Source organism: Megalobrama amblycephala, linkage group LG10 (genome assembly GCF_018812025.1).
Source record: "Megalobrama amblycephala isolate DHTTF-2021 linkage group LG10, ASM1881202v1, whole genome shotgun sequence".
Taxonomy (NCBI): Eukaryota; Metazoa; Chordata; class Actinopteri; order Cypriniformes; family Xenocyprididae; genus Megalobrama; species Megalobrama amblycephala.
Genome location: NC_063053.1, coordinates 9276335 through 9300622, shown reverse-complemented (window position 1 = coordinate 9300622; position 24288 = coordinate 9276335). Strand labels below are relative to the sequence as shown.

Genomic DNA, 24288 nt, shown 5'->3' with positions numbered 1-24288 from the left:
TCAGGAGTGTAAAGTTACACTTCAGCATCTCGCCCACACAAACCATACTATAAAACACCATATCTGAGATATATGAAGAGTCAGAGATCAATTATAGTCTATAACCAAAATCCAAAGTTAAGACCCCTGCATCACGGTGAGTTGTGAATCAATCAGAGCTGTTAATGTAAGACCTATAGTGTGGCTGTACTGTATGTCTATGGAATGCTAATTGGGAGTAATGATAATGTCACTCTTCATGGCAGATTAGAGCAGTCTGAATGAGCATAACCCATCAGTCAGCACACAGCCTCTCACATACCTAAAGGTCATTTAATCACACACTCATACGAGTGCATTAATATGTCACGCTCGTCAGGAGTGCTCACCTGGGATTAGCACAGCTCTGTGTGTGTGAGACAGAGAGAAGAAAAATAAATGTGTGCGAGAAAGTGTCGAAGCTCTACTGGGAAAGAAAAGAGTACATTCTGTATGTTACTCAAGAGAAAAATAAATAAATAAATAAAAACAGACAGCCCGAATACATGCTGCTGTGCATTGTATCTCAATTCAGTATTAGCATAACCTAAATGAATATTAAGCCAATAACGTCTCAAAAATTGAGCACACTAAATTGCATGGGGAAAAATGACTCATTTACAGCCAGGTGTGCTGCTGCAAGTACTGTTTGACAGCATGACTTACTTACATGTGCGACTACTACAAGTGTAGTGTCCAAGGTTTGGAGATCTACAGTGCAGGTTGCCATAGAAACCCTTCCTGATGAGATGGGGGATTAGGAACAAGGGTGCATCTGGGGTGACAGTAGTCGATCTGTGTGTCCATGTCTATTGCATTCCAATGGAAAATTACTGTATATAATCAACTTCTGATGAAAACCGCAATTTAGATATTACTTATACAGTTGAGTTTACCACTAGCAAAGGTACTTCTATCTTTTTCTTTTTTTTTTAATGTATATAAAATTATATAATACAGAATCTTAAATTTGTCTTCTATATTATGTCTGTGTCTTGGTTTTAAGGCATAACTTTGCTTTTGTTTTAGATTTTTCAAAATGCTGAAATTTTAGATATTTATTTCTACAATTAATATTTAATGTAGAAAAAAAGTGTATCTAAATCTCACATATCCACTAATTCTGGAAACGGCTCTGTACTGTATCATGCTATGAGTTTGAGCACCTGTAACATCTGTACAACCATCTTTCAGTTTTGCAAACCATACAGCTGCGTGACAAGTGCTGTCATGGTGGGGGTTTTTTTTTCCTTTTTTCAAACAACTGACTGGTTATGGGAGGGGGAAAAAATAGAGACAGCTTGTATCTTGAACAGGGTGCTGGTTTCACACTTTGAACTGGCAGCGTCTGGCCATATTTCCCTAACAAGGAAGAGGACAGTCTGTGCCGATCACAACTGCTGCAAAACAAGCTCTCAATGACCGTGTCCAGGGCTTGACATTAACACCCGCCAACCCTCCAAATGTGGGTGGATTTCAGCAGTGACTCCTACTAGCCACTCTGGGAGGGTTAAATTTATATATAATATATACATTTTTCAAATGTAGTCTTTTAAAAAGGCATTTGAAATAATAAATCAAGTGCAATGTAGTTTTGTCAAAAATAATGATTTTTCGGTCAATACTGAAATATCTGAAGCGCTTCCAATACTATTTTTACGCAGAATATACACGATACCAGCTGCGCTTTCTCGGTCTCTCATCTCTGACAAACACAGACATACTTGGTTTCATTTGCTCCGGATGAATATTGTTGGTGTTGTAGAGTTTCAATTCAAGCATGGGATTGCGCATATCGTGCATAATTTTACTCATTCCCGCAGATTTTGTGCTCACACCCAAAGTGCGCACACAAAAAGCCTCCTCTCAGTACTAAATTGAGTTTGCTGCTTATTGCACTTAATCAGTCAAATACACACAAAATAATGCCAAAATTTCGGTCTTGTTGAGTATTTGCGTAAAAACAGTTTAAGTGTTTTAATTGAACGTAAACAGTTGAGAAAGAAAACGTGTAACAGTATAATGGATCCGTGCCTCAGTTCTTAAAGTGACAGCAGCCTAATATACCTGATGCCAAATTATGAGATAATAGTAAAAATATACACTACCATTCAAAAGTTTGGGGTAACATTTTTTTTTAATGTTTTTGGAAAAAAGTCACTTATGTACAGAGCCCCAGACATGACATGCAAAGAAAAGCATGTTTTACTAATTCGCTCCCTTGTTTTAAGTAAATCATGTGCATAATATAATCATTTTTTCCCTTGCTTTAGATCAAATTAAACAAATTAATTCAGTAAACTAATTCAGTGTGGCCATGATTTAGTTAAACGGGGGAACAAGTTCTTAAGGATAGATAGATAGATAGATAGATAGATAGATAGATAGATAGATAGATAGATAGATAGATAGATAGATAGATAGATAGATAGATAGATAGATAGATAGATAGATAGATAGATAGATAGATAGATAGATAGATAGATAGATAGATAGATAGATAGATAGATAGATAGATAGATAGATAGATAGATAGATAGATAGATAGATAGATAGATAGATAGATAGATAGATAGATAGATAGATAGATAGATAGATAGATAGATAGATAGATAGATAGATAGATAGATAGATAGATAGATAGATAGATAGATAGATAGATAGATAGATAGATAGATAGATAGATAGATAGATAGATAGATAGATAGATAGATAGATAGATAGATAGATAGATAGATAGATAGATAGATAGATAGATAGATAAAAAAAACAGTAGTATTGTAAATTATTACAATAGAAAATAACTGAAAAATTTCTTAGTAATAATGTTGAAATCAGCTATGCAAAACGTTACAAATTTCTTTGTCACTATTGATTAAATGTATCTCTGCCGAACAAAAGTATTATTTTTCTTTCAAAAAAAAAAAAAAAAAAAAAAAAAAAAAAAATTACTGATCCCAAACATGAGCAATAGTGTATATATTTTAAATGTATTCATATTTCTACATAAAAAAAATTGGATAAGCTCTGATAACCTAAAGAATATAGCAAACATGCTTAATTACATTTCATTTGGTATCTAGCACTCTGGAGCAAGAAAAAAAAAAGAAAAAAAAAAAAATACACCTTACCTATAAGGCCATATGACAAGAACTTGTTGACCGATGTGAGAGCAAGGCCTGTGATTGGTCCAGTTGTGTCCTCTGAGCGGATCACCTCCAGGAAAGGTCTAAGAAACACATTGGGTTCCACATCGGAAAGATCTAGAATTAAAAAAGACAAGTCTCTAGGTCAGAGGAGAGCAATTCAACCTAATGACATAAACACATGATGAATTATATACTAGTCAGTTACTATTTTCAGCGAGTAGGACAAATTATTCAATGGCTAAAAATAATTACGTTCTTTATAAATCTTTGGCATATGCATGAACAACGATTTATAAGACGTGTGTCACAACATTACGAACCTGTGTTGCATACATGAGCAAAAGATGCAATAGGACAGAACGATACAGCCAGGGAGCGGGTTAAGAGAGGACTGTTTCTTATTCACCTTGGCAGAGCAGAGTATCTTATTACAACTCTGTTTCCAAAAGCTCTTGTTTAAAGCAGCTGTGTAGGATGTAGGATTTAGCATTAATGAAAATGACTGAACTCGTCAGGGTGGGAGGACTCTGCTGCTAGTCTGCTCAAGTAACAGCTGCTGGGAAAAATAAAGCCTCTCTCTCATCATTAGGGATGATACCGCTTTTTAGAAACAGAGTAAGAGTAGTATTTCCCAGTATCAATACATGTATTTTTAGTAATGCTACAATTATTAGGTAAAGTGAAATTGATGATTTGAGGGTAGAAGGCTTAATATTTTCATAGTTCAACTCTCTCACCACAGATTTGTTCTGGGTAACCGTCAGCAGGGATGAACAATGTAAATAATAAAATGAAAAATAAATAGTTTTTCAAAATGGAAGAAAAAAAAATGCTTCAGGATCTTATGTTGTTGATGTCAAAGGCTGTGCGTCTGCTCAGACCCTACAGTATTTTGGTTCATCTGTCACATGGTCGAAACATTCCAAATGAAGATACAAGAAAAAATAGATTAATTTTATTATTATTCTAATGCCCAGTTCAAACTACATGATTTTAGTCCGATTTTGTTAGAGGTAGGTTGTTGTGGGGATCCGTAAACGGCATTGGGCGTCAGGACAAAAGAATCTATAGTTTTATCTCATACAGTGTGTCATAGTTGACGACAACCAACGCCACGTCTTGCAATGCTTCATGACGTCAAGACAAAGACTAGCATCTCCCTTTTTTTTTTTCTTCCTTCGGTCTTCCACAACGGGTTCAGTCACATCTGTGACATTGACCAATAGGAGCACAGAAGCTCTTCCATAAACAGATTACAAATATGCCAAAATGAAAGCGCTGCTAACAAAAATATGTGACTTACGTAAGTGCAATGTAATCTGATGATCAAACATTTGTTGTGGCAACTGGAGAAGTAAAATTTCTGGATTCGTTATCACAATGTAACTTTGTGCCGTTGCCAGTTAGTAATTATTACGTTTTGGCAACGTCACTGATCAATAGTTGTGTGTTGGTAATCAGTTGGTAATTTTTATTATTTATTTTTCTATGGACGGACATGCAGTAGTTTAACCTAATTTATGTCCTCATTTTCCCCAGACTAATTTAAAGACTATTTCAACAGCTGTGAATGATGAATGCAGACTCAAAATGAATTCAGTTAATTTATTTAAAAAAAACAAAAAGGAACAATAAAATACACTCAAAGTATTAATAAAACCATAGGAAATACAGCAAAACATGAATGAAAACATTCAAGGCGTTCCGTGCTGAGCATCATTATAAACAGATATGCAATGTTAGCGTAACATTTGCAAGAAGACATTTCAGATGATTAAGGAAGATACCACAATATTCACAGAGGCCTAAATATTAACAAAAGTACTTAAAGTAGACTTCGGGTAACGTTACTTAACCAATCTGACGCAGTTGTTGAACTTTTTGAGAGAGACAATAGTATTGGTGCAATGGAGGTAAGATTCAAGGAGCTTTGGCAGTAATCCTGCCTTTTATGATGTTTCCTCGAGGGACTACCACAATACTGTGCCCTTCGTGCAATCTAGGAATGTGTCCACGTCAGTTTCTCTAGCTTTCTGGGGTTTTTCTGAAAAGAAATCCAGAACAAAACCCGCTTCGGTAGCCATTACTTGTTTACACTCACAACACCTGTCAGTCGATAGTTCCGCCTTCTCGTTGACATCACACATGTCGTTAATGGCGGCAAGTGATAATGTGTAGTCTGACATGTTTTTTGTCCACAACACAAGAATTTAGGAGTCAAAAATCACATAATCTGACACAGTGACTATTGCAACAGACAAAAAAATTTGTGTAGTCTGAACCCGGCATAAGGCCTCTAAACTATCAACATGATCAAAACTTTGCTGAAAACCCTGTTGTACACATACTACATGACGTCTGTCATCTGATTTATAGTTATACTTTTTTTTTTTTTTTTTTTTTTTTTTAGCAAGTTAAAGGCCTTTTAGTATAATTCTACAAATTCACCTTAGGTTGTGTCTTTTTGCTGTGAAATCTTTACTGATTTGTATAAAGTAAAATATTATATTATATTATATTATATTATATTATATTATATTATATTATATTATATTATACTATACATCTAAAACATTATGTATATAACCAAGTAAATCTAAGAAAAAAAAATACACAAGAGAAAGACATTTATAAAACAAAAACTCACATGACAAACTTTGTCATGGTAATACTGATAAATGACCATTATGCATTTGTATGTATGCTGCATGTTATTGGCTTTTAGCACAAAAACATTAGCCCAGTATCGGATTCCAATACAGATACTACCAGATTATATAGTTGGGCAGCCCACCTTACTAAAAGAGCATAAAATGTGCTTATATTAAGGTTGAAAAATCAGATGCATTTTGCACAGTGCATCCCATACTGTAATTCCTGATGAGAACAGCGGAGGCCAAGAAATAAACGGCCAGTTGCACGATACAAATTTAGGCCTGCAGCTCTGAGTTTATATTGATGAGCTTTTATAAGAAATAAGCTGAGTCCACCACACATAAAGCCTTAATCTAACAGAGCCAACAAAACACAGCTGCAGCCGAGGATGCAACATACTTCATTATCTTTGCCGAGCTCTTTATTTGTGGATGGGAAAGCACCTCGGGCCAATCCACCCGAGCGCAGGGAACAGCCCCTCTGAGAACGCCAGCGAGAGGGGGCGAGGGTTACAAAATACAAACCAGGTAAAATAACAATGGAAAAATTAGTGGAGTCACGAAAACCTGCTGCGAGTGTCGAGCCGAGGCGCAGCTTGCCATAGCAATACTAGGCGGATTAGGGTTCCCCCGAACAGCTACTTTGACGCAAAAAAACAACTTGTGACTTCAAAGCCAGAGTCGAGCCTCAGCCAATTTTACAGAGCGCACATATGACTGCTGAGTATTAGCTTGTGATATCTAATACGCCTGCGGCTTGTTTGGAGATAAAATATTAAATCATTTGAAAATTTCCACACTTTGTCTTATCCACGGCCAGGTTGCTTCTAGACTCTCTTCCAAAAGCAAATCTTCTGTTGCGCACTTTCTTTGGGGAACTTGATGTTTTCTTTGTATTCTCATGGGGGAAAAGCTCAGTAATGCTCCATTCCTACAGTGAAAACTCTTTGACGGTGCTGCAGTATCTGATAACAAGGGTCTCAAGTGCTTACCACTTAACCCAAGTTCACGAAAAGCCAAAGAAATCGTGGACGGCAGAAGAATAACAAAAGTTACTTTGAAATCAAGTCGAAGAAACAGTCGCGAAGCTTCGAAAACACAGGACAAAACAACTCTGCTGTTAACGCATTTCATCAAACCCAGAAACTTTTAAAGGTGGGCTTAGACTATATTACTTTACAGTGGAAGAGAGAGTCTGGAGTGAGGTGGCGGCGATGAAGGGAGAGGGATCTCAAATGAATCTGTCAATAGAAGCTAATAAAGTCTTCATCAAAGGCGATCACCCCATAAGTGCCACCTTCACTGCAGCTAGTCTCTCAGATTGGAGAACTCAATTGTGTTGTATTGATCCGGCCGGCCATCGGCGGCCCGTCGTTCTGCCTCCCCCCACGTGCGGCAATCTTCTTAAATAAAGGCTAAATATGACTCGGTACTTCAGAGCAATCTCCGGGGCCACGCAGGGAAATAAAGAAATTGAGGTGTTGGACCATGATGGTGAGACAATCACACAGTAACCAGGGTGACCTCTGTGTGACATTGGCCAAAATAAAAAAGGGATTAAAGTCGGTCACCCATCCATGTATGCTCCGGCTAAGGGTTTTGAGTCTCCAAGTATGTGCGTGTCCTTGGAGAACAAGCTCCGAGAATTGAGCAACGGCACGGCACGGCTCCTAACAATCTCCCTTAAGATTCAATTGTGCCTGTACATAACTAGCAGAGGAGCTGTTAGCAAAAACAGAGGTTATGGCTCATTTCCATGATATTTACTGCTTAATAATGCACAAATACGGCATTTCCATTGTATTTCAATTTTTGGAAAATATCTAGATTTCCCATCGCACTGGAAACCGTGCAATGGTCTGTTCCGTTGTGCTCGCTGTAGGTCTAAAGTCTGATGAGTGGACGGAGTCTGGCTTAACAGCCGGCTTGTGTAGCCGAGTGTAACCAGTACCTCCGCAAATATCCCCGGACCCTCTGGCCCCTGGGAGCACCTAGAGGAGAAGATGCCGCCGCCACACATTACACATGCACATCAATTGGCACTGGTGCAGAAAGAGCTTAAAACAGAGCACAGTTTAAGCGGTTGAGGGTCTGAGCTATAAATGTTCACAACAGCAGAGCAATGTCGAGAAAAGCATTAAGAAAACACATTAAAACGCTGTTGCACTGATTCAAATGCATCCTGAGGAGCAACTAAAGCAGGTCTTTTAATCGCACTGAGCTTCCAACCAGAATTCAGATTCAGACTCAGACTATATATATATTTGTGTTAAGAAATGAAAATTAACCCTATCTATTTTCTAAAAGCATGTTATAGAATTCATTTATGCATATGCAGTTTTAGGGTCTTTATTTTTCTGTGCCCTTTGCTTTTAAGACCCTTAATACTATGAATAAAAACAAATAAAATCACTTATCAAACTCTTTCAACTGTTACTGAGGAGAATAAGAGTATACTGAGTATACAGTTCAGTCAGTGATTTCTACGAGGTGTTGCACTAATATGAATCTGTTTTGAATGATGCCAGATTTTTTTACACATTTTTTTTTTTTATTTATGCATTTGGCAGACATGAATAATATCTTTATATTAAATATTTTAATTTTATTTATTTAAATACTATGACTTGTTTGTAATTGTATTATTTTTATTTATTGTTTATTATTTTAATTTAATATATTTTATTTTATTTAAGTACTAATTTATATATTTAGAATTTATATAAATTTGTATATTTTATAAATCCATCAAGCTCCAAATAAAAGTTGTACAGTGGATTTTAAAGTCATTACCACTAACTTATTTAAAATATAATATTTTTTTTGTTGAATTTACAGCAAAAATAACTGTAGTGTGACATTTGTACCATGATATAAATGTGATAGTGATAACATTAACATTTTGATATGCCACCCACTCCTATACAATATACAGCATTTGTAGGTGATTACTTAGAGACCTGAATATTGTTCTACATTCACATGTATTAAAAATAAAATAGAGATCAAAACTACCCAATAGGATCAAAACTACCCAAATGATCGAGTATCCAGTTTCCTAAACTGTTTGAGATTTCCCCCGTAGTAAATGTAACTAAAGCATCACTGACAGATCAAAATTCCATAAGAGCCATGTTACACCACACAAACAAGAGGAGGCAATTTTCCACCAGGTTTTATAGACCAGTGTGTGTGTGTGTGTGTGGGACACAGCTATTCAGAGAAGCAAATGATCAGGCTACAGCAGCAGTGCTACAATACAAACAGTGGCTGACTCTCAGTACTAGACCTGCTGGGCCTTTGTGTTTGTTTAATTTAATCACAAAAGGATGAATAACTTAATTTGTCAGACTGCTATGTCACATAATTTAGACAATTATACAGGCCAAGTGTCTTCTGTCAGACTGAAAACAGCTATGCTCTTTGCTTTACAAGTAGAGTTGTCACTGTACCAAATTTTCAGTAGTCGGTACCAATACCAGTCAAATTTTGTGGTTCTCTGTACCAATTTCAGTACCACAGCAAAAACTCTTCAATTAAGTACTTTAAAAAAAATTGTCCCATTTTGTCTTATTGTTGGTTATCACTGTCAATCATCACAGTTTCCAATTCAATCGCGCATTTAAATACAGTTGTCAGTCCAGAAACTTTGCAGTGTACTTAGCAGCATGAAAAACTAAACTTGTTTTCAGATTGTAAATAGGTAATAAACAGAAAGCAAGAGATCAGACCTTTCTTTATATCCACTAAGGCTGTCAATCTCTAAAGCACAAGCTCACTAAATTCTGCACTCTCGCAAAAACTTATTTACATTATGTTTACATTTTTTTTGTTATAATGAAAGGCCCATGTTCAACAAAATAAAGCCTTGCACATTTTCAGCGGTTAAGTGGATTCTGACGTGGTGACTAGCACCTCTAATAGGCCATAGCATTGACGTGCTCAACAGATATGATAGTGATTGGCTACAATGCTCAACGCTTGTAAAAACTCTGTAAATAGAAACCTTTGACGCTTATACTGGCTCATACTGGCTCATACTGATATACTGGTAAGCTCACGTGATGTTGCCGTGCTGCACAGTCACGAAAGCTTATCATTTGCATGCGTTTTTAAGCATTGCTGTTTAAAAACAAGTGATTTTAAACCATTGAAGCGCAATAAACAGACAAAGAGGACTAATTTCGGTATATGCGTGCGCTGTCTGAAAGCAAAAATAACTATATTGTGATATATAATTATCGTGAAATAAAATGAATCATAACGTGATATAAGATTTTGGTCATAACGCCCACCCATAATAATGAATTAAACTAATAAGATTTATCAAACTCTTTCACCATTTCAAAATGTTTGGAAATTTGCGTAATATTTCTATACTCTTTGAAAGAAAGAATAAATATATGTGCATCAAACCTTCCTGACCTGCTCACAGACAAGCGCCAACTGAGATTCAATTGAGACACAGTTCACAAGCTCACAGTGAAAATTACCTCCAAACAAAACGACCCTCAGCCTACAAGGGTTGCAAATGGGGGCGAGCAGGGGAGGTGGGGGTTGGAGCATCCCGTGACCAAGCCAGCAGCCCAAAACCAAACACTGATGGTTATTGATCTGCTAGTGGAATTAGAGCTGGGTCTTTCCAGTAGCCTGCTCTAATGCTGCAAGAGATGGGACGAACTAACAAGGCCAGCACGGCTAAAGCAAACCCAGGGAGACTTCTCATCTCAGGCCCCGACCAGAGCCTGATCCATCTGCGGGGAGGAGTTTGACGCATGTCAACGCACCTCTGGCCCGTCCGCTCTTTTCTCTCCTGCTTCTTGAAGAAAATTGGCACTTGTCGAAAAGGGCAATTAGGTTGTAACAATGTTATGGAACTCCATATGGTCATTCAGTACAACCCACAGTGGTGTTTTATAAATGCGCAGAACAATGCTCGCCACAACCTAAACAGGCAATTTGAAAGCCCCAGAGAAATTAAAACTTTTCCAAAAGCTTCCAAAGTAACTCATTGACAATTTTTCTCCTTCCAGTGTGATATCAAAGCAGTATTTTTGAATGAAGGGATGAAATATTGTTTGCATTTATATTACACAGGGATCTCAATGAATTTCTGATTTTGCAGTTTGGCAATGGAAAAAATAGCTTTAAAACTTAAAAAAAAAAAAAAAAAAAAAAACTTTGAAAAGTGAAAACTAACATGAACTCTTAAACAACTTTAGTTGATTTGAAACTTTCTATTCATCAAAGAATCCTGAACAAATTTATATATATAAAAGAAATGTTCCACATTGACTTTTCACTGCCATTTTACTATATTTTGAATACATTTTTCAGTAAATGTTAGTAAAATAAATGGATAATATCCTGGCAGAAATTTACATTTTAAACCTTTGCATTTTTCTATGGATTTTTTTTCTTGCGGCATGTGATTTCTAAAGGATCATATGACACTGAAATCTGTGGTAATGGCTGCTAAAAATGTAACTATGCCATCATTTAAAACATTAAAATAGAAATCTGTTATTATATACTAGTCAACATTTGAAGTGGATCAAAAAAGTTCAAAGTTGTCCTAAGAAGAAGGTTTTAGGACAACTTTGATGAAAGGTTTTGATCCACTTCAAATGTTTACTATTGTATATTGCATATTTTGATCAAATAAATCCAGCCTCGGTGAGCATTAGACACTAAAAAAAAAATAAAAATAAAAAAAAAAAACTTACTGACTCAACTTTTGAATGTGTACAAGCAAAAAGTAAAAAAGCCATAAAAGAGGAAAGGAGTGAGAGAGAGGGTAGGCCATCATAAATAACGTTAATTGTTGCGATGCATCAAGAGGCCCGTTCTTCAAGATCAAAGCTCTTAACATTAGGTAATCTAATGAGAAGGGGTTCTGCAGAAGTGGTCTTACATTAAAGCACTACTGACCAGGAGCACAGAGCATGAGGAGGAGCGCGTTTTTTATGTGAGGAATGAGAAAGTGACAGCACAGCACTACCTTCACTGCACAAAGATAAACAACTGGCCTGTTTAGCTAGCCCTCACCCCTAATCCCAGCCTTTTCTTCTTTCTCCTCCACCTCATCACTCTCCCCTGCACTCGAGGGGCGGCCAGGGATTTGTTTGCTGCACCTTGAGGCCGATATTAAAAAAAAAAAAAAAAAGTGCAGAAGAGATTTTGAGTGACAAAGGCAAACAAATAAACAGCAGGACTGAAGGCGACCTTTGACCTGGGGGGCTTTGTTTAAATCACCCTCCAGTCATTCTGAGCAGATTCAAATGCTGTTAGTTTTGACAGAGGTGAAATGCTGCTAGTGTGAGAATGAACTCTACTTTGAGGGGGGGGGGGGGGGGGGGGGGATGAAAAGAGGAAAGGTGGGAGTGGGAGAGATGATAAAGAATTTAAGGGTTCTGCATATACAGCAAAGCATGTCATTTTTAAATCTAAAAGGTGCTGGGGAAAAAGTATACAGATAGTATACAGATCTTTTTTTTAAGAAATGAAAACTTAAATGCAACAAGATTGTATTAAATGATCAAACGACAGTAAATACATACATTTATAAATTTTAAATAAATGCTGTTCTTTTGAACTTTCAATTTTAAAAAAATCCTGAAAATAATGCATCACAGTTTCTACAGTTTAACTGTGATAATAATAATAAGAAGAAAATCAGCATATTAGAATGATTTCTAAAGGATCATGTGACTGAAGACTGGAATAATGATACTGAAAATTCAGCTTTGCCATTAGAGGAATAACTTTTTTAAAATTAGCTTTCAAAATGCATTAAAATAGAACAGTTGTTCTTTTTAAATTGTAATATATTGTATAATTAATAATAATACTAAAAATCTATACTATTTTGGCTAAATATATAATTTTATTTTTATTTATATATAATTTTATTTTATATATATATATATATATATATATATATATATATATATATATATATATAAAATACAGGCAATAGTTTTTGTCAGTCAAATCAATGATGTAAATGAAGTTTACAATTAATAAAGTATGAAATAAATATAAAAAGCACACTACAAGACCAACATCAGTCTACTGCAAACAACTTTTGCAAAACATTTAATCTATAATGGCTTTAATATAACATTTTTTATTAATCAGTACAAAACAGCTTTTGTTTATTAAGAACAGCAAGAGAACCCAGTCCAAACATGATGCATTCATAAACCATGACTTCATTAGTACACATTCCCTGCCTAGCCAACACCTGTTATCCTGCAAATAAAATGTATTTTTTATGCTGCATACTTCGAACAGAAGCCACATTATTCCGGCTGACCACAGAGCGGAGTGGAGCCGGGCAGTGAAGAGCAGGCCGGAGCGTACAGTAATGAGTTTCACAGCTTGCTGTCTGCTCATGATGGATGGACTTGTGCTCCAAAATACTTTACGCTCAATCACCTTATAAATAACGGATGTTTTATCATGCTGAATTAAAACATTTGAGAGATGGCAAGCATACGGACTCCAGTTCCGCCATGCGTGTGTGAGTGTGTCTCCACCGAGCGCTTCCTGAGGAATGTGTTGCTGAAGGTTGCTTCCTGGGCTCCATAAGTCTATGGTGGGAAGTCTTCAGGAAGCATCCCAGTAGCGTTCACAGTAAAAACGTTGATTTACTGTGTGACATGGTGGCGGAATGACGTAGCCATCACAATGTGGCAAGAGTTTCAGTTGTGATACATTACTAATCATGTAAAGCTGCTACAAATTTTACAATGCCATTTGCCTGATGTATCTATGCATGGAGATTATTTTCTTCTGATGCAATTCAGTGTATTACGGTTCAAATGTGGAAACATCCACATCTAAAACTTATTATCCCTTAAATTTTCCCTTTATAAAACCACAGGTCTCAAAAAAAAAAAATCCATATAAATATCGCTCTCACTTGAACATGAATCATGGTTTAGTAAGAGAGTCAGTTGTGAATCTGAAAGTAAATATTTTTGTATTTTTCAAATACTCTCACGCAAATTTTCTTTCAAGTCTTGCACCTCTATGGACAAATTCACACAAAAATGATGTCAACATGCCCATCTTAGCGAGTATCCTAGTAGGTTATGTCTTAAGAGAAAAACGAGACAGACAGTGCATGTGTACTGGATCTTGGAATTGTGTCTTAAAGGGACAGCAGTCTATTATTCCTGCTTTGTGTGTTTAATGAAGAAATCACTCTTGACTGAATAGCTTTTGTAACTTAATGTTTCATCTTTATTTAATTATTCAAATTAGTTTTTATGCAGTGATTTTATATTTGATCACTTTGTTCAATTTCTGTATCTGAAAACTAGTGTTAGATAGTTGTAAAACCTGTAAAGCATTGATTTTTGGTGTACATAAATGTATGAATTATATTAAATCATATCATTTTGTTATTTGGTGTCCTTTTTTTAAAGACATCTAAATTTACCTTGAAAAATACAGTTTTGTGAAAAACTGTATGGTTTACTTTGTTGGATATAGGCAATGATGGCAAAATGGACGTGTTAAACAAGATAAATGGTGTATTCTTATTTTCATGATAAGTATGTGATTAATTGAGATTAAGGGTGCGCGATTAAAGAAATTAATCTATTGACAGCCCTAAATATAAATATAAATATAAATATATATATATATATGTGTATATGTGTATATATATATATAAAAAACATTAAAATATATATATGTCAGATAACACTTAAGCAAAACATGGTCAGGTCAAAGTGTCTGAATAATTTTTGGTTCAAAATGTTTATCAGTTTTACTGGTAGTCCACTGTATGAAGAATAGTTGGGTATAATGTGTCACAGTTTAGTTTATTTTGCTATCCTCACTTACATAAATGAACTATAGTGTATAATGAACTATAAAAAATATCAAAATGTCTGAATTTCTTGGTTTGACTGTACATATTATATAGTATAACAATTAAAAGCATAATAATTAATTTACAACAAAACATTGCAACAAAGCAAAACATTTTTACATTTGTGAAATAGGATGCTGCACAACAGAACTGTATAAATTTAAAAAAATGGATGAAAAAATATCTTGGTTGTATGATATTCCTTAGAATATTATTATTATTATTACTTTGAGAAGTGCATTTTAGTATAGGCTACAGTAGTGATACAGTTCTGTCATAATTTCTTGAAGTTAAACCAAACTTTTATTTTGACAGTTTGTCGTGAAGATCTTTCAGTTTTAGTTTCAGTTTCAGTGTGTATTTGACGGTAGTTGTTCTCAGATGAAACGATGAAAAGCTTGTGAAGTGACTCTCAAAGCAGCTCTGGAGATGAAGTTTATGTGTATATATTGAGTATATATTGAATATATGTCCATATATTGAGATGGCAGATGTTGAAAACACCAGGAGCGTCACATGCTTGTGAGTTTGATTGTCAGACAACAGGAAGAGCTACATGATCACTGTTAACATAATTTACAGACAAAACATTCCTTGCTCAACAAAAATTTAAATCCACTCATGCTTGGTTTTCTAATTAAATTCAATCCTTATTCTTTTTATTTAGAAATAGAGAGCTCAGACGTCCCTCAGTGTGTCCTTTAGCCGGGGCAGCCCCAAATTAGCACCTCTATTTAGAGGTAAAACAAACAGCCAATATGAGACCCGCTGTTTCTGTCGCATCCTTTGAACATGTACCCTTGCAGATACCCTCCTGTGTGTCATGAGTGAGGGTATGGGTGTCCGCGGGGGGTTTGACTGGTGTACAGCGAGGGGTTAAGCCTGGGAGAGCGGTCAGCTCGGCAGGATAAATCACCACACATGCGCTGACTCGGAGCTCATTTCACACCACTCCTGATGACTGCTATCATCCACAACTGCACGAAAAGAATGAGGGAAGGAGAGGGAGCAGGCTGAAAGAGGAAAGAGAAAAAAAGAACGAGGGAGCGAGAAAAAGAAAAAAGCAAGGTGACGAGAGGGAGAAAGGGGGAAAAAAAATCTGGGCCTTATTTGTTTCACCTGCTGTGTTCCTTCAGTTCCACACTAATAGCATTCCCATGGGGCGTGAGAGCATATCCTGCAACCACGCACTGTAGACTCAGACAACAGGCCTCGGCTACTGTGTTAGCAAGACACTGTGGCGCATACTAAAACAAGCCCTGCCTACAATTAGACCACGGTTTGAGTCGGTATACAAGGGGAGGAACAGAGGTTGAAAGGTGCGCTTCTGTATTAAAAGCAGTATTTTTTTTTTAAATAAATAAATAAATAAAATTGTGTTCAACGATTTGCCAAGATTTCATAATCATGATTTATACTATCACTCAAAACTTTGGGGTCGGTAAACTTTTTTTTAATGTTTTTGAAAAAGGTCTCTTTTGCTCAACAAGGTTGCATTATTTAATAAAAATTAAAAAAAAAACAGTAATTTTTTGATCACAAAACAGTAATTTTGTGAAATATTATTTCAATTTAAAATAAGTTGCAATAAAAATAACCAGTCTTCAATGTCACATGATCCTTCAGAAATCATTCTAATATGCTGATGTGATAAACTTTTGAGGATTTATTAATGAACAGGAAGTTCAAAATAACAAATTTATTTGAAATAGAAAGTTTTTTAAAATTATAAATGTCTTTCCTGTTAGTTTTGATCAATTTTAAGCAGCTTTGCTGAAAAAAAAAATCTTGCTGACCCCAAAATTTGCAAAATGCACTGTACTAAATAATAAATAGAGCATGCAAATTCTCAAATTATAAGTCATCAATAGCAGTTCACAGGTTTCACACCAAGTAAACAACTCTGAGATCAATCAGTGTTTAAAAACATGAATAAAAATTGCAACAAGGCTGAAGCAGAGCTCTTCACTGCAGCAGAGCACAACTGATTTCTTTCTCTCTCTCTCTCTCTCTCTCTCTCTCTCTCTCTCTCTCTCTCTCTCTCTCTCTCTCTCTCTCTCTCTCTCTCTCTCTCTCTCTCTCTCTCTCTCTCTCTCTCTCTCTCTCTCTCTCTCTCTCTCTCTCTCTCTCTCTCTCTCTCTCTCTCTCTCTCTCTCTCTCTCTCTCTCTCTCTCTCTCTCTCCTCACTTTAAGAGAAGCCAGCTGTGTTGCTGCAGCCTGTCTTGATACTACCATAAGCCAGAGCACAAGGGATTCATAGCCGTTCGACCCAAAATAAAAATGTTGTCCTTCCTTACACCTCATGTCTTTTCTTATTTCCAAACTTTTCTAGACTTCCTTTATTCTGTAGAGCCAAAATTTGATTTTGATTTCAAAAATCTTCACAAAAAAGGTACAATAAAAGTTCATGGTAACCATGGCTGTTCCATAAAATACCATAAAAGTAGTATGAACAGACCACAAATTGTGTTGTTATTCACAGATTTTCATCCTACTGTGAACCATTAAATTGAGAAATGCTGTAAACAGATCACCAAGTTCAGTTTCTGAAACAGATAAACTGAATCATTGAAAAATAAGGCTGACAAGACTTAATAAAACACATTTTTGTTTTGTTTTGGAGCTTAACAAACATGGTTATCAAAGTGTTGTTGGATGGAAAAGAGCTGAATCAAATTCTCCACTGAAAAAATAACTGCATACGGGTTTGAACAACATGAGGGTGAGTAAATGATGAGCGAAACGTCATTTCTGGATGAACTATTCTTGTCAGCATGAAGTCACCTAATGTAACATGGATGCTTCCTACCCAGTGAAGGCCTCTCTGTCCATTCACACTCAAACCCTGCACAAGCTCTTCATTTACATTTACCATTCAGCAAAGCCTTAATCAGTATTAAGTGTCAGACCGGCCTGTATTTATACGTGATGCTGTGTTTCCAGCCTGCAAGCATTGACAGCAAATCCTGCGTGTGTGTTTTATAAAGCACGGTGGTTAGATGGGTTGGATTAGGCTCAAGTCACCTAATGACTATATTATGAGCCGGTGCATTAAGGAGGATTAATCTTAATCTGAGCTGTTTCAGTTTGCTGTGTGTGTGAGCAAGTGAGAGGGCAGAGGGCCTAGTGGGGAACAGCCCAAACACGGCAGAAGAGCATTAATGAAGAGCTCTGGAGGGTCTGAACTGATCAGTCCTGTGTTGACTCTCCTACAGTATGTATGAGTCAATGGCTGGGTTTACATTTTAGGGGTCTGTGTTGATAAGTCATGCATCAGAAGGAGTGCTCATATACAAGCTAAAACTATTATTTATTTTGAATAGTGCTATGCTGCTAGTGGCTTTTTGAGCCTGAAGTCTGAATTTAATATGATGGGGAGCTGTGAAATAACCAACGCTATCTCATGACCAATTCGTACATATTTTTCAAAGTGGCTAATTCGTACGACGTCACACGTACTAATTCATACGATTTGTCTAAACCCCAGTGACGGGTAGGTTTAGTGGCAGGGTTAGGGGTAGGTCATTTGTACGAATTCATATGAATTTGGCAACTCATTTAGCAAAACATGTACGAATTCATACGAGTGAGGTCGTACGAATTAGCCACATTGTAAAATACGTACAAATTGCTGTGAGATCGGGTTGGAAATAACAAAGCCATTAAACAGACAACACATCTTTCTAGATGACCTTGCTGGTTGCCCAATACAACAGACATCAAAAGCAGTGTAGTCTGATATAGAAACTCTTGAGAGAATGTTTTGAAAAGAACCAAAAATGAAATTAAAAAAAAAAAAAAAAAAAGACAAACCTTGAGACAAACCTTGAGACAAACCTTGAGACAAACCTTGAGACAAACCTTGAGACAAACCTTGAGACAAAACTTGAGACAAAACTTGAGACAAAACTTGAGACAAAACTTGAGACAAAACTTGAGACAAAACTTGAGACAAAACTTGGGGTGGGCAAAAATTTTCATTCTCATTTGTTTATTTAACTTGTGTCTGTAAGTTAAACGTAGGGGGAGAGGTGATCTGGAGCAAATACCGCGAAATACAGAGAAGTTGTCGCCATTTTGAGTTAACGCAGCTGCCAGCTGGAGTCCTTGTGTGAATTCGTGTTGAGAAACACAAAAGTTATGTGGAAGGTGAGCTTTTTTTTTTTTTTAATTTGTAACTATAAATTAATAATGTTGCAATTTAATTAGTGTAAGAAGCACAAACAAAAACCAGAAACCAAACAAAACCAGAAGGGAAAAAAAAGCACAAAACAAAACAAAAGTATGCAAAAATTTTAAACAATATTTTTAATATTTTTACAATGTTGATTGAAAAAGAGTTTTAAAAAGTTGAGAAAAAAAAAAAAAAAAAAGAAATGACTATCATTTAACAAAAAAAATGCAATGGCTATACAGCATTGCAATTGGAATACTGGAAAAACAAAAGCAAACTGTCAAGAACAATCAGAATGTAATCATCCACCAAGACCAAAGGAACTAAACTTCTGTTAGTGCCAGTATCTCTCTCCATGGTAACAGCTGGTGACTTTGAACAACACAGGCTCGGGGACCACATTTCTGTGCAGTGATACCACAGGGTCTCCACAGTGGGCAAACATTAAAGCCTATCGGGTGTACTCCCAGCGGGATATTGAAATGCTATGCTGAGAGTGGCGGGCAATGCCCTGCGCAGCTTAGCAGACCAAGGCGACAACTGTCATAAATTACTCCCCTGTGGGTCAGCATGTCTGCAGTACTGTAAGCAGTCTTGCATGGAAAGAGGGGTGAGAGACTACGGAGTGCTATCCACAGGCCAAGACTGGCATCAGCTATGCCCAGTTCAACTACCATAGCTTTCAAAACAAACCGACACACAAAAAGACACACACACACACACACAAAGCTGGGAGAGTCGTTCCAGGGAAGAAAAATTACGGAAGGACTTGAAGACTCGTGCATGGCCTCAACTCCCTCTTAGTTTCCATTCATAGGCTGAGAGTTTGAAGAGCAAAAGCAAAAGTACTCGAGCCAAATTCCCATCCCATCTCAACCTTTTCTAGTGATGTCTAAAGTGCACTTCCCTGGGGCTTGCTGTTTGTCATAAAACATCTCTCAGCACATAATTTACCCCAAACCCGGAGAAGCAAAAAAGAAATACAAACACAATTTACAGAAGTGGTGGTGGACCAGAATACTGCAGCCGTTTGCCAGCAGAGCGGTAATTTTAAACCGTGCGGCGTTAAGTGGCTCTTCCACCATACTGTGTGGTAATGTGGGACAGCTGAGCACATGGGCCCCTGGCCAGGGAGTGCATTATCTTTATGAATTCATGACAAAATTCTTCCTAGATAGCAACAGCAAGATAGGTGTTTGTAAACATTCAAGCTCTGTTTTCACACGAGAACTTCTCAAACAAATAGAGATCAAACTGAAATGCCTACGTTCTACGCAAGCAATCGGTCATGCCCTCCTAACCGCAAGTGAACTCAGTGGCAATCAACTAGCTTTGCAAAAACCACTAAATTACCTAAACATGAGAAGTTATTATTCGTTATTAGCAAACACAAATTTACGAAATGTAAAAAATATAAAAATTCGATAAAATTCGAAAGTTTTCCACACTTTTTAACATTTTATATGACTTTTGTCTGAAAAAAATTGTATTTGAAAAATGAAAAGGAATCAGAATCCACATGCCAACAATGCTCTGAAGATTTCAGACTATCTTGACACAATGTTGCTTACATTACGGGCTTTGCTAGGCTTAGTTTATAAGTGCATAATTGAGACCCTCATTCCATTTCACACTTGTCAACTAGCCCAGTTTTTTTTAGCCGGTCCCGAGATAAAAGGATGGCATATGATATGCACAACAATTCATCGACTCAGTGTAGAATATTTTATATTGTTTATTTGTTCTTTGGATGAACTATGTAAAGAAGGACTGTGAATTACTACACCATACTTTAACAAACTTATCAAATCCCTGAATTTATCATGTGTTGTTTTGTTTCTTTGTGCCTTGTGACAGAACACTTTCCCATAAATCGAGTTTTTGCAGTCTGTTGCATCTCCATCTCAGCCCGTTCATTCTGCACACGCAAGGCTGCGCCTATCCAATCCGACTGGCATCACTGCCATGGAATGCTGAAGTCCACATTTTTCCCATTCAGCAAGGAAAAACGGCCTTTCAAAACCAATCAGCTAGAAATGTTGCTTTGTTTTTATTTTCAACTGAACTTCCTGGAACCTATTATGAAGCTGTCAGGGATGTATATTTAGCTATGGCAACAGTGGGCCTCCTCGCCCACTTGCGCCAATGGTCATGTCACCTCTGATAAACAGAAAAACAATTGGCTATCCCCTTTGTCACCTTAAAAGAAAATGGCCAAAAGCGTGTTGGGGAAGAGATGGTCAATCATAGGCAGAAGAAATGGAGATCTGACAAATGACTTTTACCATGGGTGATTGGTTCCTCACGATTCTTCACTGACATAAGATAAACTACTCATTAAGATTAATCTAACAGTTTGCCCTAACTGAGTATATTTTAGTTCAGACCACAAAGAAAATTATACATTAAATGGTCCTGGTTTGCTTAACATTCACACTGTCATTTTTAAGACCAAACCTAAAGAAAAAAATAACAACTGTGTTTTATGACGTATAGTATTTTTTGACAGAACCACAACAGAGTATGTTTGGAAGCTGATCAAGACCCACCTTTTCAGGCATCTCCATCTTTGTTTTAATCTAACCAAACTTGCCAAGTGTGAACACACCCTAAATGACAATTAAGAGATTCATTTTATCAATAAAATGGGAGTACATAAAAAAAAAAATAATAATAATAATTATACACAATGACAACCTTAAAGATTGAGTAGTCTGGGCCGCTTTCTACATTGTTCAGTGCAAAAATACCCCCAACCCTGCAAAAAGAAGAGTGTTGTTTATTAGCTTGCTATATTGAGAGTAGACCCATATATCTGTGCTGTTGAGTTTGATGGAATCTGTGCATTGAGCCCAGGATTAGCCCAACCTAAACTTGACTAAACAGTAACAAGGCAGCCGACTGGTTCACAAGTTCAGCCCACAGTACCCTTCCCCCCACCACCCCTGAGCCCACTTTAAAAGAAAGAAAAGACACAGCAGTGCATGTTCCCAGGTCATAAATTCAGGGTCAAGATTTCATCACTCATAACCACCACCAGCACTGCCAGTTTAGCAAGAATTTTTACAGTTTAAAACCAACACAGGCTTATGTGCATAACTGGGATGGCTAAAGACTGACCTGTACATACCGGAGCAGCTCAACAGGGGGGGTGAGATGTGACAAAACAGCTATGTCAGTCAAAACACAACCACCAATTGTTACCAAGACGGACTGGTGCTAAACTGGTGCTATGAAGCATTTTCATGTGTGCATTTGCTAGACGCGGCTTTCCTAAGTGATTTCAAAGTGCACACTGGATCTGTCTAAATTCACTGAGAATCTATGACCCTACCAGTTGAGCTAGTCAAGTATAATCTGATTTCATTTCATTCTATTTCAACAGATTTCTAATGACTTCTATTCAAAAACAGTTCAGGTCAAACTATTAATTTCAATTAATCGATTCTGCTACCCAAATTCTGAGTATTAGCCGATACCAGTATGATACCAGTGCTGACTGATCATTGTAGAATATCTATACCTCTGTGCGTGTGGAACTGATGATCACTCTTTTTTGTGTTAAACACAATCCACTAAATACAAACTTTATTAGAGAAAAAACAACAAATGAATACAAATAAATTATTATAATTAGGACAAAAAATTTATTATAAACTATAAAGTATATTAATATATTATAGGTGAGTGGATAATTCAGTGGATAAGTTTTTCAGTGTGCAAAACTAATGTGAAAGGCTCCAATAAAGTGGCACAAATCACTCATGCACATCCTGGAAACAGAATGATGTGCTTTAAAGCAACATGGAGTCACAACGAGCAGCGCTCCGCATTGAAAACTTTAGGGCACAAAAAGAAGAGATACTGTACGCACAACTCCTAGTGTTATATATCATTGTAACAGTTTATTAAGCCTTTTTCTTCACAGTTTTAAATTATAGTTACTGTGCATGACATGTGATGCCAATTCATGTTCCTCACTCTTCTCTACTCCAAAGCTGTGATCTAAAAGAGTACATCTTTTAGAAACAGCAATAAACTCCAGCAAGATAAAGGTATTTTTATGTAAATCTATAGACCTGTATCTACAGATCAAGTATAATAATGGAAATACTGAATCATTTTGGAGAGAGTTTTACTATGCTGACTGTCATAACAGAAAGTGCAGCAGAGGAAAGGGTTTCTGTGAACTTTAATGATGTGAATATTCATCCGTTCCTCACATTAAGCTATTGAATGGCGTCGGAAGACTTGGAATATTGTTTTTATACAGAGCTGAATATCGGATCTGTGCATCCCTAGTTATATATTAGTGCATGTAAATGAAAATAATTAAATATCATTAATGCTTTTGTTCATTTAATGATAGCGTTGTGAAAATGCCAAATTTTAAATGGAGCTTAACTGTTTTGATTCATACATTTAATATTTTGAATCTACCAACAATGGCTTTGAAATAATGGTAATTTCAGAGCTATTTCTATAATGTGTATGCAATGACTATTGCTTCACTGAATATAAATAACATATTAACATATTATCATATTTAATATATTATATTACTACTTTTTAGATATAAATCTATATCTATCTATCTAAACTAATTTTATATATATATATATATATATATATATATATATATATATATATATATATATATATATATAAAATAGATACATAGATAAATATAACTCAGCCCTATTTGCAGCATTATGTCCAGAAATCTTCAAATACTGTTAAGTCTTTGTCTATGAGTGGAAGACTAAATTGCAAAGCCTGGATAGCACCATGCAAGGCAGTAAAAGAAGCATGAGCACGTGGGGAGGGCCGTTGGCACGCCAATGTACCAGCAGGTCTATTTTGCTTCCAGAGCAGTCATCACCTCCTTGTTGTCCTGGGTTGTTAGCATGTCCCCCAGTCAGCTGTGGGGGCTCTGCCCGAGCCACAGTCTCCTGTCCCTGTCAGCATGACGGCTTTTGTCAAAATTTGTAATCGCCGGCACTGATCTGATTCTATTTAAGAAGGGCTCGTCAACAGGTTTAGAAGAATGGCCGCACATGTCACCTCTTTCGATTGAATATTTATGCAGCCACCCCCCTCAAACGAATGGCTGACAGTTGTTTAATCATCTGAGAGTGTCTGTTTCTCCCCCGACGGCGACAAGAAAGTTCTGACCCATGTCACCTTTACGACAAGCTCTGCTCTAAACTCAGCTGCTGGCCTAAAATAGGATCTGTTTTTTAATGCCAGGCCACTTGAATGTTATTGACTTTGCCAGCGTTCTGTTCTTTGCCGACAGTGGGCAGCGGGCATAAGGCCTTTAATCGTACGGTTGAGCTTTGTCACAGCATTTCAATGAAGAGTAATTGAGAGTGATGGCCGTCACTGGACAACTTCCATGAACAG

The 24288-nt window shown here is 36.6% G+C and overlaps 1 protein-coding gene across 9 annotated transcripts in view; it reads right to left on the bottom strand.

The window, feature by feature from the left end:
* gbf1 (golgi brefeldin A resistant guanine nucleotide exchange factor 1) overlaps window positions 1-24288 on the bottom strand; it is an 85802-nt gene that overhangs the window by 38244 nt on the left and 23270 nt on the right. For all 9 annotated transcript variants that reach the window (XM_048204404.1, XM_048204406.1, XM_048204407.1 and 6 more), the window contains exon 4: window positions 3150-3281. In XM_048204404.1, the coding sequence (XP_048060361.1) occupies window positions 3150-3281 (132 nt within the window). The remainder of the gene's footprint in view (window positions 1-3149; window positions 3282-24288) is intronic.